This window comes from Molothrus ater, chromosome 1 (genome assembly GCF_012460135.2).
Source record: "Molothrus ater isolate BHLD 08-10-18 breed brown headed cowbird chromosome 1, BPBGC_Mater_1.1, whole genome shotgun sequence".
Lineage (NCBI taxonomy): Eukaryota > Metazoa > Chordata > Aves > Passeriformes > Icteridae > Molothrus > Molothrus ater.
The window spans coordinates 56101272-56119323 of NC_050478.2; the positions used below are offsets into that span (position 1 = coordinate 56101272).

Genomic DNA, 18052 nt, shown 5'->3' on the forward strand with positions numbered 1-18052 from the left:
ACTACTACTAGCCAAGGGGACTATGGTTGTAATGAACCTGCTTGACCTAGGATTGGAAATGTATTTCCTTATGGTCACTTATTGCAGACCCTTTCCTTTCCCTTCTGCTAAGTGTTCTTCAGAGACATAAAGCCTGACTTAACCTATATTAGAAAAGATCCCCAGCTCTGTTGATTTCCCAGTATTTTTAGATGTGGCATGGCATAGGTCTTGATACATCAAGTGACCATGCTGTAGATATGAAAGATTCTAAGTAAAAAACCAGGGTTTTTTATACTCAACATGTTTGAGCATCTCTTAAAGCAAACCTTAATGAATTAGTTCTACAAATGCATTTTAGCTAGCCATTAGGAAGCTGCTCAAACAGCTTAGAAACCAAGTGTCTTTCTGAGCAGTCACAAAGGCAGGCAGGCGTTCTTTCCAAGATAATTAGCCACTGTGGTTTTTAGAAGGTCTAAGGAGCAAGAGAAGAATTGTGAGTTGGCATTGAGAGATGTTTTTTCTGAGTGACACAGCTGACACAGTAAAGGAATGTTACTTAGAAATATTTCTGTGTTTAGTTTGTGTTTTACCCTGATATTTGTATATCAGGCTCCTAACATAAATCAGAATTGTTCTACAATAGAAGGATACTATTGCTTGTTGTTCCACACAAAATCCTAACAGAAAATATGCACCCCTTTTATGTATGTTATATTAACAAAAATAAGAATTCAGCTCTGATATCCACGGAAGCCTTTCTCTGCCTATGTTTCCTGAATATTTTAGCTTCTATTTGACATTAGTCAGAACACTGGCAAGAAGTTCAGCATAATTATAATGACCTGCTAATTTAAGTAAATTATTTTATAGTATATTTCACAGGCTATTTAAATTTGAATGCTCTGTGGGAGTACTGCAGCTGTGTCATCCTAAACATATCTTCTCAACAGAAAGCAATGTTATAGAGTGACTGAATTAAAATAACAGGCCTTTTGGACCGTGTGACTTGAAAAACTGGAAAACTGGGAAATATGGGGTTATAACACTTGATCTTCTACCATCTTGTGATTCTAGAAAAGGACTTTCACTTCCAAGGGCTGGTAGGCATGCTTGGATTTATGTAGTTAAAATGTATATGTAATCTAAAGGTAATGTGAAATGTTATATTCACAGCATCATAGAATACCAGGTTGGAAGGAAGCTGAAGGATCATCTGGTCCAACCTTTCTCAGCAAAAGCACAGTCTAGATGATTCAGCACCTTGTACAGCTGAATCTTCAGAGTGTCCAATGCTGGGGAATCCACCACTCCCCTGGGTGGATCATTTTAGTGGCTGATCTCATTGGGAAATTTTTTTGTCCTGTGTCTAATCAGAATCTCTTCAGGAGTAACTTGTATCCATTACCCCATATCTTTCCATGTGCCTCCTTGTAAAGTGGGGGTCTCCATCTTCTTTGTAGCCACCCTTTAAATACTGGAACCTGGTGATAAGGTCTCTTTTAAGTTTTCTTTTCTGAAGGCTTAACAATTGCAGCAAGGGCTGCAGTTCTCTCAGCCCTTTCTTACATGACAGGCTTCACAGTTGCTTCATCATCTCTGTAGCCCTTCTCTTGACACTCTCCAGCCTATCCACTTTTTTTTTTTTTTTTGCATGGGAGGACCAAAACTGAGCACTGTATTCCAGCTGTGACCTGGCAGGTGCTGAGTAGAGTGGAATAATGATTTCACTATCTCTGCTGGTGATGCCCTTGTTGATGCAGCCCAAAATTCTGTTGTTTTCTTCACCAGAGCACCACATTTGTATTAGCTTTTAGTCCAACAGGACCCTCAGGTCCTTTTCCACAGAGCTGCTCCTCAGTTGGGTTGTTCCCAGCCTGTGTTGTGGTCCTAGATTATGTTTTCCCAGGGGTATCACCTTACATTTGTCCCTGTTGAACTTCATAAGGTTCTTGTAAGCCCACTCTTCCAGCCTATCCAGCTCTACCTGCAGGATGACTCTCCCCTTAGAAGTGTTCCATTTCCCACTTGGTTTGGTACCATCAGCAAACTTCACCAGGGTACACTTGATCCCATCATCCAGATCATTTGTAAAGATATTAAACAACATTGGGTCCAGTATTGAATACTGGAGTATCCCACTTGTGACAGGTTGCAAGTTTGAAAAACGCTACTTACCACCACTTGCTGATAAACTGGGGCCTGTCAGTTAGTTCCCCACCTGCTGCATGGACCACTTGTCTATACTATAATGCATCAACGTCTTTAGGAGGAGGCTATTGGAAACCATATAAAAAGTCTTGGAGATATCTGGGTAGACAATGTCCACAGCTTGTCCTAACATCCACCAAGCAGGTTACTTTCTCATAGAAAACTTAGTGTTTTCTTTGGAAAAAATTACTAATCTGCATCCAGCCAGTCTTATATAAAAGACATACAAAGAACTGCAAGCCCTGAAAAATCAGTCCTGACAGTGATGTTTGCTCATCAAAGATTTGCTCTGAGAACCGAGCTCTCTGGAGAACTGCAGTGAGAAGCATTCTTGTGCTCAAGGGGTTTTTAGTTGGTGCATAGAAGTACTAAACAAGCAGGGAAAGGTCTAATGAAAAGTCACTGGAATCAAGATGCTTAATTCACTAAGTTCTCCTTGGACTATAACTTTTCCATCGAGACTCAAATTCTCCACAATTTATGCTAAAAAACCCCAATCTAAACAAAATCCAAACTTAATTAAAGAAAGTAAAATGAGAGGCTTTTACAGTCATGACATAATATAGTGTCTTGTAAAAGTGCAATGTGTCTTGTCTTTTTAAAATTTCTTCTCAAATTTTTTTCTCCAGGGTGACAAGGAAGCAGAACTAGGGCTGCCCTTCTCTCCTCTATGTGATCGGACATCTACTATGGTTGCTCAGTCTCAAATAGGTATGTCCCTTTTGGTGCATACAAGGTAGCATTTTAAAAGAAAAACTTCATCTTCTCAATAGTACTAAGATCCTAGTAATATAATTTGGAATTATGTTAAAGAGAGGAAATAAGGCACAATGGCATTATTTTCCCCAGATCAACAATTCAAAGAGGAGTCATTAAATTTATGGTGATGGTTCCAATACAGTATTCAAATTACCTCTGATGTGTTTGCAGAAATAACTACAGTACCTGGTTAAGACACTCACTCCATGATTTTGTGATTTGTGAAGACAGGGCACACATGAGAATATCATGTGAATGAATGTCATTGGTGTATATGAAAATGTAATGTCAGTTCCTTTGATGACCTGGACAAAATATTTTATTCCTTTCACCCTTTCCCTCCCGATGCTTTAAACCAAACATTATTTTTCTCTGAAGCCAAGCAACCAGCAAATCTTTTTCTGTGCCACCAATTCAGAAAAAGAGACCTTTTTACAGAGTCGCTAACAGCACTTTCTCTACCTCTTCTTCAGTTACTGAGTGAAAAAGTAGGGGAAGCATGAGGCAACAAGCCTCACATTTAGTGAAAGAACAAGAGGGGCTAGTAAAACTATTCAGGGGGCTTGGTACAATGAAGAGAACATGGAAAAGGTGGATTTGTGGGTGGATTTTATACCTTTGAAGTAAGTGAAGAAGATGGATGAACATGTTCCAGCCTCAATTGGAGTATAGGTAGCTAAATGGAATGAAAAAGGAAAGATAACATGGATGCTAAAATTGAGAGAACTGAAAAAACCAGAAAGATAGAAAACATATTAAAGAAAGCAAATAAAAATTTAAAGCAAGAAATTTCTCTCAAATAATGAAACAAAGATTTCCCTGAATCTAGGAAACTAGAAATTCATATCTTTGGCTAAGAGCTATTTCTGTTTAAAATTATTTCATTGTTCCTGGTAAGCAAGCCATTATCTCAGAGAGAGCATCCCAGACTTTCCTGGCTTTGGAAATTTAGACATTTCACCTAAGAATCTGAGTTTGAAGAGCCCTATACAAGCCTGGCCTGGTTACCAGGCTTGTAGCATTTACTCCTCTGGAACAATAACCTACCAGAAATTGTGTGTTCAGCCAGTAGCTCAGTGGAGGAAAGCAGCAACAAACTTGAAGTGCTACAGTTTCAGCTGAAACTCATGTTGAAGACTCCTAGACATAGGCTTATTGCTGTGCTGTGGGAGAAAAAAAACTCTCCCTCTCTGGTTGATGTGAGAGCAGTTACAGGTAGATACTTCTCTTACACATCTGTTTTATCAGCTTTCAGATATGTTCCTCACTCCTTACAGGGAAGAGGAGTTTTGCTTTCCCCAGGGTCCCTCTACATAGCGTTGTGTATGCTTGGGAACCTGTTTTCCTGGTCCTCTCCTTTTGGGCTCTTTTGCTCAGGAAGACCAGAAGAGGAAAGAATCTTCTGTTCTGATGCCCCTTGTGTCAAGCTACTGCAAAATTATTGTTATATTAAACCATCTGAAATACAATTTACCTTAGAGGCACTTGTCAGTAGGCAAAGGCAGGCTTATTTAGTCATATACTATTTCATTTGTACAGTTTAGTAATCCATTGACATTAATAGACTACTCTTTATTTTTGCCTTCTACCATTATAAAATTATTAATTTCTCAGTCTGCTGCACTTTTTGACAGTGTCTTTCTTTATGTCCCTTTTGTTAAATTGCAACCACCTGTTTTCTGGCTATCTGCTGAGATAAGACTTTCAAAGTTGTAGGCTAGATTCTCAGACAAATAATCTCCTTTCATTTATTAATTTACCCAATTCATAGTTTCAAAAAATGTTTCCTGGAATAGTAATTACATTTCTTTGCAGAAGTAAGTTCTTACTGAATTCCAAATTGTGCTATTATATGGTTGGACTTGATGATCTTAAAGGTCCTTCCAACCTTAGTGATTCTATGACTGTCATCTGCACTAAGCACTAAGCCATCAATTCTCATAAATTAAAAACTTTTGTTCTTAGTGAAATATAATTGTGCTTTTGGTTCTATCAAGGACACAGTCTAGAAATTGTGTTCTAGTGGCTCAATTTGTTTGTAGTTGCTGGTTTGCTGCTGTAAGGTCACTGTAGATGCAACAACAGTGGGCACACATTTTCACTAATTAAAGATTCTCACAAACACAGATGGCAGGTTTTGGCAGTATGGTTTATGAAATTAAGCAATCCAACGGAATAAAAAAACTCCTCAAAGGAAAGAATGTGTTTCTCCTGTTGTATCAGGTTATGAAAAAATTGTTCAGTTTAAACTGATAAATAAAAACCCCATGAATATAAATTATTGAATTTTATTTTGGAAACCAATTAATGTTAGCAATGATGACCTATTTACCATCCCTTTTCTTATTCAACAGAATGAGTATGGCAAATGTTTCTGTACTATAGTGAAGTACAAAAACTGGGAGAGTTATGTTTGGAAGTCAAGCTGCTTGTTCAGAGTAGGGGAGAGAAAAAAACTGCAAAGAAAACCAGACCAAGACTTTAATATTTTCCAACAAGCATATCAGGAGCTAAAACTTCTCTGGCTCAAACTCTAGGAAACTTGTGTAACTGAAGATCAGCCTTTATTGTCATTGTCCTCTTTCACAGCTGATATATGCAAGAGTATGATTTTTTTTTTATCCTTTTACTATCAAGAAATAAAAATGCACTTTCAGAAAACAGTGGATGAAGGCTAATGAGTGCATGCTGCTGATTTTTTGTTTTATGGTGTACTTTAAAGAAACTGTCCTCTACCCATTTTTTTCAATGTTGATGCTCACAGGTATAGCGAGTGAACACTAGGAATATGCCTGGAATTCACTCTTAGCATGCAGCATTAACTGGTAAAATCATCTTAGTCTCTAGCATACAGAAGTGTTTATCATGTTCATTCTGTTGAAGGAGAAAAAGGATGATAAACTGGTCATTACCATTAATAGGTTTTAAAGCTCAGGCTCATTTGATATTCAGGGTTTTAAATAGCAAACTAAATTACTGTATTTAAATCTCAGTGTCTTCAGGTAAAGAGGAAGAGGAAACAAGGAGAGCAAAGCATGTGGGAATACAGCAAAAGTTACATAATGCTTAATAAAGTCCTATTTTTTTTTCTACAATGGCAGATTATAATTCCAACTTTATTATAATCCCTATTTTGAAGTAACATAGTTGAATAACTTATTAATGTTACCGGTAATACAGAAAAAAAATGCCACTTACCAAAGAAAAGTTGTCCTATGTATTTGAGTTTGTTCACCTGTGGTCCCTTTTGGGACCTCTGCTCACCTTTATTGATGAGATGCAAGACCTCTCACGGGGAAAACTTGATTCTTAAACAAAAATGTTTAATGTGTTTATGTGTAACTGTTCAGTATCTCACGAAACAGATCCCACCATCCCGCTGCTGAAGTTAGTGACACATTCATCTGTCTGGTATCAGAGATTTGCATGTCTCAGGGTTTTTAGTGGTGAAGGAGCAAATGGCAGTGGTATTACTTGCTGAGCAGCATGACAAGGTACTATGACTTGGGTTTTTTTGGTCATTAAGAGGTAAATAAGTTTTTGAGTGAAGGAGAATAGAAGAGACATATAGACAGCCAGACACACAAATGCCACAAATGCATAAATCAAGTTCTCATAATCCTTTAGGATTCCTGTGGCACGTTTAACACTGTTATAAGTTGGTTGCTTAAAAAAATTACATTAATTTTGCTGGGACTATCTGCATTGTGGTCTAGCATACAATTTTCTGTTCAAGCTTTATACTGCATGCATTTCTGAGTAGCTACCTGGAATTCTTTTTTTCTAAATTTTACTAGATAAGACTGATACAGTGTTATGCAGGCACATGATTGACATGTTCAGATAAGACTGCATGTGTCCCCAGATTTACAGACTATAATGTAAAAGTAACATTTTTTATTTGATTGTCATGAAAATACACCTAATTATCCATCCTTTTCAAAATTTAGCAAAAAGATGGGGAGGGAAATGGAACTAGGAGGATGCTCAACTGCTTTGCACTCAAGATGTAGATTGAAGCATGAATTCAGGTGCCTGAACCATATGATCACTTCTTTTGTTATTCATGTTATGATCAAGAATCACCAGTAGCATAGAAATATATCATGACTTGCCCAGAAAAATTAAAATATTGTTAATGAAAAATTAATTGTTAAAAATTTAAAAATATCTAAAATTTGTAATAGTTGGGGTTTGTAACAGTAGCAATTGTAACCTGAATTCCAATGTGCCGTAGGAGGGATCAAGGACTTTGTTGTTTTCTTGGCTACCTACAGCACTAAGTAATTTCATAAATGAAGTACTAAAAGAATTAGGGAAATATGCAAGCTACTCACTTCCACATTTTATTAATGTAGCTTGGGTTGGAAATGGAAGATGTGGCTTGGGGTATGTATTCTATTGCCATCTGTTAGAGGTGGGGCAGTTATCTTCTGTTAATTTGACCACCTGTTAAAACCAGGTGGGGCAGTTTTCTTTATCTCTTCCACAACCAGTACTCCCTCCAGAAAATATCTTCTGTTAATGGACCATTGAGTCTTATTTCGTGACTGATAAAATTACATCATCCCATTGTGAAATGCTCCACCCAGGGGGAGGAGCCAAGCATTCCTACCTGGATATAATCTGAGATTTGAAACACCAGAGTCAGCCTTTCCACTGGATTCCCAGAGAAGCAGCTTTCTTTTCCATTGGATTCCCAGAGGAAGACCAGGCCCATCTTCACCACCACTGGATCTTCAGAAGAAAACTACACCCTTCTACAGGATCACTGCTTTCAAAAGAACCACTCCAAGACAACTGTAGCCACCATTTAATCAGACTACTACTACCACCACCCTGACTGACAGTGAGTCAGGTCATATTCTGACTCTGTCAGTGTTGTTTTGTATTACTGCATTTTTATTTCACTTTTATTTTTTCCCTGATAAAGAACTGTTATTCCTACTCCCATATCTTTGCCTAAGAGCCCTCAATTTCAAAATTATAATAATTCAGAGGGAGGGGGTTTACATTCTTTATTTCAAGGGAGCCTCCTGCTTTCGTTATCTGACACCTGTCTTTTCAAACCAAGACAAATTTTGGCACCCAACGTGAGGCTTGAGGGCATTGAGAGAAAAAGGGTAGAAAAAGGAATAACAGTTCTTAAATAATATAGTTTTTGTGTGCTGGACATAGAGACATAGAAGGTTCTTTAGGTGTCCTTATGTGGTCTAGCTTACCCTGGTAAGGGTATGTGGTCATGGCTATATTTCTCCCATTTGCAGTGAGAAATATCAAAACATGGGTCCTATAACTAAGGCTACTGTGGCTGTTATCCAGTTTAGGGGTTAATAAGGTGAGAAAATCATGGTTTTTTAACTTCCTCTGGAAGGCAGGCACATCACACACTAAGTGTATTTTTTGGGAGTTACTACAATAATGATACTGTGACTAAATTAGAGTGGGGCAAATTTTCTCCCAACCCTTCAAACGGCTCTTTGGGTCTGCCCCACCAGTTTTCAATGATATCATACAGTGAGTGGTGTTTCTGACATGCCCATTCTATTTAGCATTCAGAGATAGGGAAGATTTATTTGGAAAACCACCCTGATATCTACCCCAGAAAATAGGGATGCTGCCCCAGAACCTGCTGCTGCCCCAGAGACTAGGGATGCTGCCCTACTGCATGACCCTGCCCCACAGCCTGCCTTAGAAATCAACCACCCAGACTGGGTGGGAATTCTGGTGAAGGAGATAGCCAGGTGCTGAAGGAGTACATTTCCCCAGATGGTGAGAAGTCCTCCCCCTGCCTCAAAGAGGGAGAGTCTAATAGTGCAGCAATGAAACCCACAGACATTACAACTGTCCAGGTTCCAGATGAACTGCAAGGGCAGTCACAGCCAGCAGCAGTGGAAAATCAGGAAGTCTAAAATGAAATCAGAGCACCCAGATAAGGATAAGAAAGGAGGGCCCTCACAAGCCACAGGAGAGTCAGAGATTGTGGTTATCTCTGAGTCCTTGCCATATGAAAGTCTCTGTAATCTGCACAAAGACATTGTACAATGGGGATGTGAGGCATATACAACCTGGTTACTTCAGGTCTGGGATCTTAGGGGTACAAGTGTGCCACTGGTCGGTGGTGAGGCCACCATCAGGCCAGTAATTTAGGGTCCCTGACCCAGGACTCAGGTGTGAATCAGATATTTGTAAGGGAACCACGGTCCCTTTCCCTCTGGGAGCAGCTTTTAATGAGTGTAAGAGAGAGGTTTGTCCACAGAGAGAGAATGCAGGAGTACCATCATAGAATGCACTGAAGACCCTTGAGGAAGGGATCCAACAGCTGAGAGAAGTGGCAGTACTGAAAGTACTCTTTGGGAAGGACGGACAGCACGATAAAGACCCTGACAAGGTCAGGAGAACAGGGCAAATGTTTTGAAATCTGGCAAATCTAGGGTCATCTCAATACATCACCTTCATTGCAATGATTAATGCTGATAACAACCGAGAGAAAGTGTGTTCTGTTGCCAACAAGCTTAGAAATTACGAGAGTATGATCAATGGCCCAGTGCAGGCTCATGTCTCTGCTGTGGTTAAGGAACTCGAAGAGGAGTTTAAAAAGGAGATGAGGGAGATGAGGGAAGAGGTGAGGAAGATTAATGCAGCACCAGTGCAACTCATAGGCCCCGAAGTCAGAGTCCAACATCCCCCAGCTAGAGAGAGGGTACACTCCACAAGCTGACCTCTAGTTCTTCCTGCACGACCATAGGGAAGACATGGGAAGGTGGGATGGGAAACCTACTTCTGTCCTGGCAGCATGGATTCATCAGCTCAAGGAGGGAAACACTAACAAAGGGAGTTCCACAAAAGTGAAGGTAGCCTCAGCCTCCCATGACTGAGCTACTGGGTATGATCAGTTAGATCCCCTTGAAGGTATGTATGCCCAGGAAAGAAATAATAACTGGGGCTACAGGGGCCCTGCCTCTAGCCAGGAAGAGGCACAGGAAAACTGAGTCTTTTGGATGGTATAGATCTGATGGCCTAGCACATCAGGGCCACAAAAATATGAAGCGTTAGCTGATACTGGTGCTCAAGGTACCCTAATGCCATGTGGGGGCAGAACTTGTTTCCACTGCCAGAGTAATGGGAGGATCACAGAAATTGACCCTTTTAGAAGCCAACCAGCAGAAATGTTTGAGAAAGAAGAGAAAATCATCCAGATTCTGCTGGAAGCCAGCTTCGCCATCAAAAAGAGCAAAGTCAAAGGACCTGCCTGAGAGATCAAGTTCCTGGGAGTAAATTGGAAAGACAGACACCATCAGATTCTCACTGAAGTCATCAACAAGATCACCGCAATGTCTCCACCAACCAGCACCAGCAGGCTTTCCTAGGTGCCATAGGTTTTTGAAGAATGCACATTCCAGAATACAGCCCAATTGTGAGCCCTCTCTACCTGGTTACCTGCAAGAAGAATGATTTCCAATGAGGCCCTGAACAGCAATAAGCCTTTGCCCAAATCAAGCAGGAAATCGCTCATGCGGTAGCCCTTGGCCCAGTCAGGTCAGGACCAGAGTGAAGAATGTGCTTGACTCCGCAGCTGGTAACAATGGTTTGTCCTGAAGCCTTTGGCAGAAGGTGCTTGGGGAGATTTGAGGCTGACCACTGGGATTCTGGAGCTGAAGTTATAGAGGTCTGAAATCAACTACACTCCCACAGAAAAGGAAATTTTGGCCGCCTGTGAAGGAGTTCAAGTGGCCTCAGAGGTGACTGGCACAGAAGCACAGCTCCTCCTGGCACCCCGACTACCCATGCTGGTGTAGATGTTTAAAGGAAAGGTTTCCTGTACCCACTATGCCACCTACAATCACATGGAGCAAGTGGATTGCCCTCATCACACAGCACACCCATACTGGAAACCTGAATCAGCCTGGGATTTTAGAAATAATTACAAACTGGCTGGAAGGTGAAAACTTTAATCTCACTGACAAAAAGGAGCAAGAACAAATGACATGGGCTGAAGAAGCTCCACCATACAACCATCTACCAGCTGAGGAAACACACTACGCTCTTTTCAGTGATAGTTCCTGTCACATTATAGGGACGAAGCAAAAGTGGAAAGCAGCCGTATGGAGCCCCACACAAGTTGCACAAGCCACCAAAGGAGAAGGTAGATCAAATCAACTGACTGAACTCAAGGCCATTCAGCTGGCCCTGGACATTGCAGAAAGAAAAGAAAAGAAAAGAAAAGAAAAGAAAAGAAAAGAAAAGAAAAGAAAAGAAAAGAAAAGAAAAGAAAAGAAAAGAAAAGAAAAGAAAAGAAAAGAAAAGAAAAGAAAAGAAAAGAAAAGAAAAGAAAAGAAAAGAAAAGAAAAGAAAAGAAAAGAAAAGAAAAGAAAAGAAAAGAAAAGAAAAGAGTGGCCAAAGCTATACCTTTATACCAATTTGTGGATGGCAGCCAATGCTCTGTGAGGCTAGCTGTAAAGGTGGAAAAAGGCCAACTGGCAGCATAGAGGAAAACAAATATGGGGTGCTGATGAGTGGAACGACATTACCACTCTGGCAGAGAAGCTACCTGTAGAAGGCTGTCGTGTAGTTGCCCATGTCCCCAAGAGTCGGGCTAATGAGGTACACCAAAACAAAGAGCAAATAGATCAGGCTGCAAAGATAGAGGTGTCAAAGATAGACTTAGATTTGCAACATAAGGGGGAGTTGTTCCTAGCCCAATGGGCCCATGATGCCAGGTTATCACTACCTATAAGTGGGCATGAAACTGAGGGGTGGATCTAACCAGACAGTATGTCTCAGGTTATCCATGACTGTGAGACATATGCTGAAATCAAGCAGGCCAAGCAAGTGAAGCCCATATGGTGGTGGTCCAAATATAAGTATGGGGAGGCCTGGCAGATTGACTACATCTCACTGCCCCAGACATGCCAAACCAAGCACTATGTGCTGACCATGGTAGAAGCCACCACTGGATAGTTAGAGACCTACCTTGTGCCTCACAATACTGCCCAGAACACCATCTTGGGTCTAGAAAAGCAAGTGCTGTAGAGACATGGCACCCCTGAGAGGATCAAGTCGGACAACAGGACCCATTTCAAGAACAGTCTTATCAACACCTGGGCCAGGGAACATGGTTGAATGGATATGATATCCCTTATTATGCACCAGCTGCCAGGAAAGTTGAACAGTGCAATGGACTACTTAAGACTACCCTGAAGGCGCTTGGTGGGGGAACTTTTAGAAATTGGGACATTAACTTAGCAAAAGTCACCTGGATGGTCAACACCCAAGGGTCCATCAATTGAGCTGGTCCTGCCCAGTCTGAACTCTTGTACACAGTACATGGAGACAAAGTTCCTGTGGTACACATGAAAGGTATTTTAGGAAAGACTGTCTGGATTAATCCTATCTCAGGCAAAGGCAAACCCATCCATGGGATTGTTCTTGCTCCAGGACCTGGTTACACTTGCTACGTAATGCAGAAAGATGGAGAAGCCCATTGTGTACTACAGGGAAACCTAGTCTTAAGTAAGAATTGTGTGTAAGGATCCATTGGGTAGAGTATATTGATTTGGGTACGATGCAGATGGTACTAGAATAAGGGGTGGATAATATCTTGGGTTGGAAATGGAAGATGTGGCTTGGGGTGTGTATTCTATTGCCATCTGTTAGAGGTGGGGCAGTTATCTTCTGTTAATTTGACCACCTGTTAAAACCAGGTGGGGCAGTTTTCTTTATCTCTTCCACAACCAGTACTCCCTCCAGAAAATATCTTCTGTTAATGGACCATTGAGTCTTACTTCGTGACTGATAAAATTGCATCATCCCATTGTGAAATGCTCCACCCAGGGGGAGGAGCCAAGCATTCCTACCTGGATATAATCTGAGATTTGAAACACCAGAGTCAGCCTTTCCACTGGATTCCCAGAGGAAGACCAGGCCCATCTTCACCACCACTGGATCTTCAGAAGAAAACTACACCCTTCTACAGGATCACTGCTTTCAAAAGAACCATATCTATCACTCCAAGACAACTGTAGCCACCATTTAATCAGACTACTACCACCACCCTGACTGACAGTGAGTCAGGTCATATTCTGACTCTGTCAGTGTTGTTTTGTATTACTGCATTTTTATTTCACTTTTATTTTTTCCGTAATAAAGAACTGTTATTCCTACTCCCATATCTTTGCCTAAGAGCCCCCAATTTCAAATTATAATAATTCAGAGAGAGGGGGTTTACATTCTTTATTTCAAGGGAGCCTCCTGCTTTTGTTAGCTAACACCTGGCCTTTCAAACTAAGACATCATACAATTTAGATTTTCCTTCTCTCATAACCTTATGTCCACAGAGCTCTTCAGTCTGCATTTCCCGACATTCAGATCAGAACCCATATTAATTTCTGTCAAACTATATACTGAAGTAGAAAATATTTTGGTCTTTATTTTTTCTCTCTTTTTTTTTTAACACTAAAAAATGTGGGAAAAGCATCTAGATCTCTTTTATTGTCAGCAAGAGAAAACTGGCCAAGCACTGAGGAGAGGAAATTCACAGCAACATATTGATGTTGTAAGTAAGGGAGGGTCAAGGTTATTGGTATTATTGCTGTTTCTTCTTTGAGAGAGTTCTTCTCTTAAGGTGAACTTTAAGTTTTATCGAAATATACTAGGAATTTGACTTTAATATCATACTACTCCTCTTATAAAACAAGTCTTGATGAGTTTATGTTCTCATTTGCCAGAATTTCCTTCCAATGTTTAAATAGGTTCCTTTCATTGCATGCTATATTGAGGGTCTTGGGTCAGGGATTAATGTATAATTCAGTTTTCCCTTTCTAGTATTTGCCCGTCCTTCTTTCAAGGTATAATTTTTTTACTGTCATTTACAGTGTGGTCATCTGTATTCACTGAAGCAGAGATTCCACATAAATCTTCCCCTTGCCTGCTTGACTCTGCTTGTGTTTCTGCTCAGGTTTCATTGATTTCATTGTGGAACCCACCTTTACTGTGCTGACCGACATGACAGAGAAAATTGTGACTTCGCTAATTGATGAAGCTTCCCTCTCTGGCATGTCTGGATTTAGGCGTTCCAGGTGAATAACCTTGCACCCTGTCCCTTCATTCTATGAGTTGCCATTGCAGTCAACTGCCCTGATTTCCCCCCTCTTCAGTGTATGTCTTTCTTGTGGCTTAAAGACCCATATCTGCATTGTCAACACTGCAACTCACCTCGTGAGGTAACTTTGTGCAGGGAAAGTGCATCCTGGAGGAGGTCCAAGAGGGAGGAGGGTGGCATCAGCCTGAGTCATACCTTCTAAGGCAAGGAGCACAAATGGTTGTAGCCATGCAATCAGATACACTCTCAGTGCTCTCTTAGTCACTGTCAGAGAGAATGTAATGAGAGTAATTGGGAGGAACTTGTTTCTCCACACCTAGAAGTATGAATGGGATTGAAACAGAAATGGTAGCTGGAAAGAATAAGCACACTTTTGTGACAGTATGTAGGGTTATGCAAATGTGCAAAGAATCACCAAAATTCACCTGGAGTTTAGGTGTAGGAAGTCTTGGACCATTCAACCTGTACTGCTGTTTTTGAGATACTACCCTTTTGGTAGTTTAATTGACAAGGCATATCTTGGAATTCAAATGCCATATGGCTAGTGATCCCTAGAGTAGGGCTATCAATTCAGGATTCGCTCTCCCAGGTGACTTTGCTCTTGGGCAAACAAAGACCAAACACTAATATCTTTCTATGTCAGTAATCATGCTGTCTTTGTTAAAATGTTCACAATAAAGCATCAAAAGTCAACTGTAGGATCTGTAACAGAAATGAATGCCTAAGCCTCAGGTGAGATCCCCAAGCCCTTGACAGAGATTTACCTGTGCCTAATACCTGCCATTGGTGAAATTTAGCAGACTCCTTCTGTGACATATTTGATTCCTAGAATTGGCTGACTCTCCAGTAATATTTAGGGAGTGGAGATACACAAAAAAAGTAGTTACAGCACTTAGTGAGAATGAATGCCAAAAACTAAGAGGGGGAAAAGCAGCCCTTTATTTCTAATACTGGCTCAGGTTGTACTCTTTACTTTAACATTGGTTGTCCTGGGGTGGGAGAGATGGGAAGGATAAGGGATTCAAGCTTAGTTTTTCCAGGCTAGCTCTGTTATCTGACTTTCAACCATTATTCTTTCTTAGCTGTATTTGAGCGTATGGGATGCTAATTTCTTCTGTGTTTTGTGATACTGTGTCCTAGTTTGAATAGCATTAGTCACTCTGAAGTAAAAAGATCAAGTGTCAAGAGCACTGGGTCCGAAGGAAGTGCCTCATTCAACTGCTCCGTACTCACTGTGGACTTCAAATGTTTTAAAGCCACCTGGACTGAGGTGGTGCAGCAGAACAGGGAGAAATGGAAAGCACAAGCCACCAAAGGTAACAGCCAGGCTTCTTAGTAAAAGAATAAAATTCTGTTGACATCTTCTTCCTCAAACTCATCTTCAGTCTGACCATTCTCAAACTGTTAGTTTGAAAGAATCCACCTATTGAGTTCAATAACCCACTCTGAATTCAGAAAGATAGGAACATTGTGACTCATCTGTGCCTTATATTCTTCTTATACTGTGTAAGTGTACATAACAAATAGAATGTGAACAATGGAAAGAGAAAAAAATTTAAAGGGAATTCCCCTAAAGTCACAGATCAGACTCAGTGGGTGCAAAAACAGTTGGAATGGTATTTGTAAATCTAGATTTATCTATATTTATAGATAAATATAGATATAGATAAAAATAGATAAATGTATTTATATATTTATTAATTGTTCAGGTTGCAAAGAGGTGGTACTTTTAGAGATGGGTGGTAGTTGGGGGATAGTTCAGAGGAGAAGGACAGAATATTCACAGCTGGTTTCATATTTCTGGTGATAACTTGAAAAATTAATTAGGAAGTAAGCTGAAACTGTGTGATGTCATCAGTCTGGGAAGGACTGCTAATATTTCAGAAGAATATGAGGGCTGTGTTGGTTGAAGGTTGACTAGGGTTCAATACTGTCATGAAACTGAAAAACATCCTGACCAACATCCACCACTGAAAAAAACCAACCAACAAAGCAAAGCAACACTCCCCACATACACACACTAAAATCTCCTCAAAAGACTTTGCTTCTAAGACCCCTTTGACATTCTTCTCACCTTTTCAGCAGTGATAAGGCCCTCAGTGTTATTCTGTGTCCAGTTTTGGCCACCGCAGTTGAAAAAACATATGAACTAGTTGTAGACAATGCAGAGTACAGCAATGAAAATTATGATAACTTGTTTATAGCTAAGAAAGTGTATAGCTGAAAGCAGTTTTTTGAAGACTACTGCAGCTGCAAAATAAGGAAACTATTTTTTATTCAAATATCCTGGACCATTAAGAGGAGCAACAAGTGGCAGGTTATTATAGACATTATTATAATGTCTAATAAGTTAGACATTAGCAAATCTCTATTATTTAAGATATTTTGGAAATACTGAGAGCCATCTTTTGAGAATTATTTAGGTATAATTTTCCCTCAGCTCAAGGGTATGAATGATTGTGCAAGGTATCTTAGAGCCCTTAGGTGATTTAGATCAGATTTGGAACAAAAAAAAGAAGGAATAGGTCACTGTTTTTTCTTTTCTCCATGAAACTGTGATACAATTTATTCTCTGATCTGAATGGTTGTTGCTCAATCTCTTATTTAATGGAGTTGTTTTATTTCATATAAATGGAAGGAGTTTGATTTTAATGTAATATGTGACTGTGACTTAGGGATTTGGCACAGTTCTCCAAAGTGTCAGAGCAGATTTTTTTCTCTCCAATTGAAAGACCTGTCTTAAGATTCAGGAAATTATGTATTATTCAAAACAAGTTTTCCTTTGTGATTAAAACTTGCCATTAAGGAAAAGCACTTCATGGGCATTCCATGAAGATGAAAACAAAAGCATAATTTAAAATCTTTTTCCCAGGGAATAATTTTTTTTGCGTTGTTTGGCTTTGGTGCTTTTTTTTGTGCATTTTTTTTTTTCCTGGTGTGTGTTTTGGGGTATTTTTTTGCTTGTTTTTGTTTTGTTGTGGGTTTTTTTGTTTGGTTGGTTTTGTTTGTTTTTTTGTTTTATTTAATATCTAGCAGTTCCCTATGGACCAAATTAAAGCTAACCAAAAAGGCAAAGCATGTAACATGTTCAGTGTCTTGTGATATAAAAGTGATGAGTAAATGAAGTTACAATACAGGTAACTAGTTTTAAGAATTTAATTTCACCATGTACCATATATATTTTCTTGACTAAGAATAAACAGTATAAAAATCCTATGTGCAAGACAGACTTGTGAGGGACTTTTACATAATTTCTGTGTTTCTAGGTACATTTAGCAGTACAAGCATGCATATTTTTAATATCCTGAAAGAGTTATACAAACATACAGCCAGAATACCTTTGTATGGGATAAGGACTAATTAACTGGTTTTGCACTCCACTTGCAGTATCTTTGCTCAGCTGCTATTTTCTATTGACTTGCAGCAAGTTTCTGCATCACCCTCCTTGCTCGTCTTGTAGCAAGGCCTACCACACAGCAGGGGCTTAAATTGCTGACCCTTGACAAACTGGTGTCTTGCAGTCAAGATGCATTGCCAATAAAAACAATTATTATTAAGAGAATACAGGATCATTTACTGTTTGTTGACAGCAAATAGTAATTAGGGATCAGAAAGGAAGGAACCTATTAGTGCTATTTTTGTACTAATACTATAATAAATTATTTGTAAAATACTGTATTCCCTTTTGGTAATGGCACTGTCCCTAGAAGCCTCAGTGAGCTGTTTTTAACCTATGATATTTATAAAAATTTCTCATACTGTGTGATAAAATTGAGATTATTACCAACTGGGTTTTTTTTGCCTAAACGGTCATCATGAAAGAGCAACAAACAAAGGAACTGAAAAAACAAACACTCTAATGTACAAAGCACCATTTAGATTAAGTATTTTCTGACACTACTTTTGACAAGAGACACTTGTCCAATGATGTTGTAGCAGGCAAAATTCTCCTGAGACAAAGTTCTGTCCTGTGGTTCAGGTGCAGAATAAAGCTTTTTTTTC

General features: G+C 39.6%; 1 protein-coding gene across 1 annotated transcript in view; it reads left to right on the forward strand.

Annotated features, from left to right (window-relative positions):
• PDE1C (phosphodiesterase 1C) overlaps positions 1-18052 on the forward strand; it is a 289933-nt gene that overhangs the window by 253410 nt on the left and 18471 nt on the right. The window contains exons 17-19 of the mRNA XM_036406364.1: positions 2820-2901; positions 13907-14027; positions 15191-15366. Of these exons, the coding sequence (XP_036262257.1) occupies positions 2820-2901; positions 13907-14027; positions 15191-15366 (379 nt within the window). The remainder of the gene's footprint in view (positions 1-2819; positions 2902-13906; positions 14028-15190; positions 15367-18052) is intronic.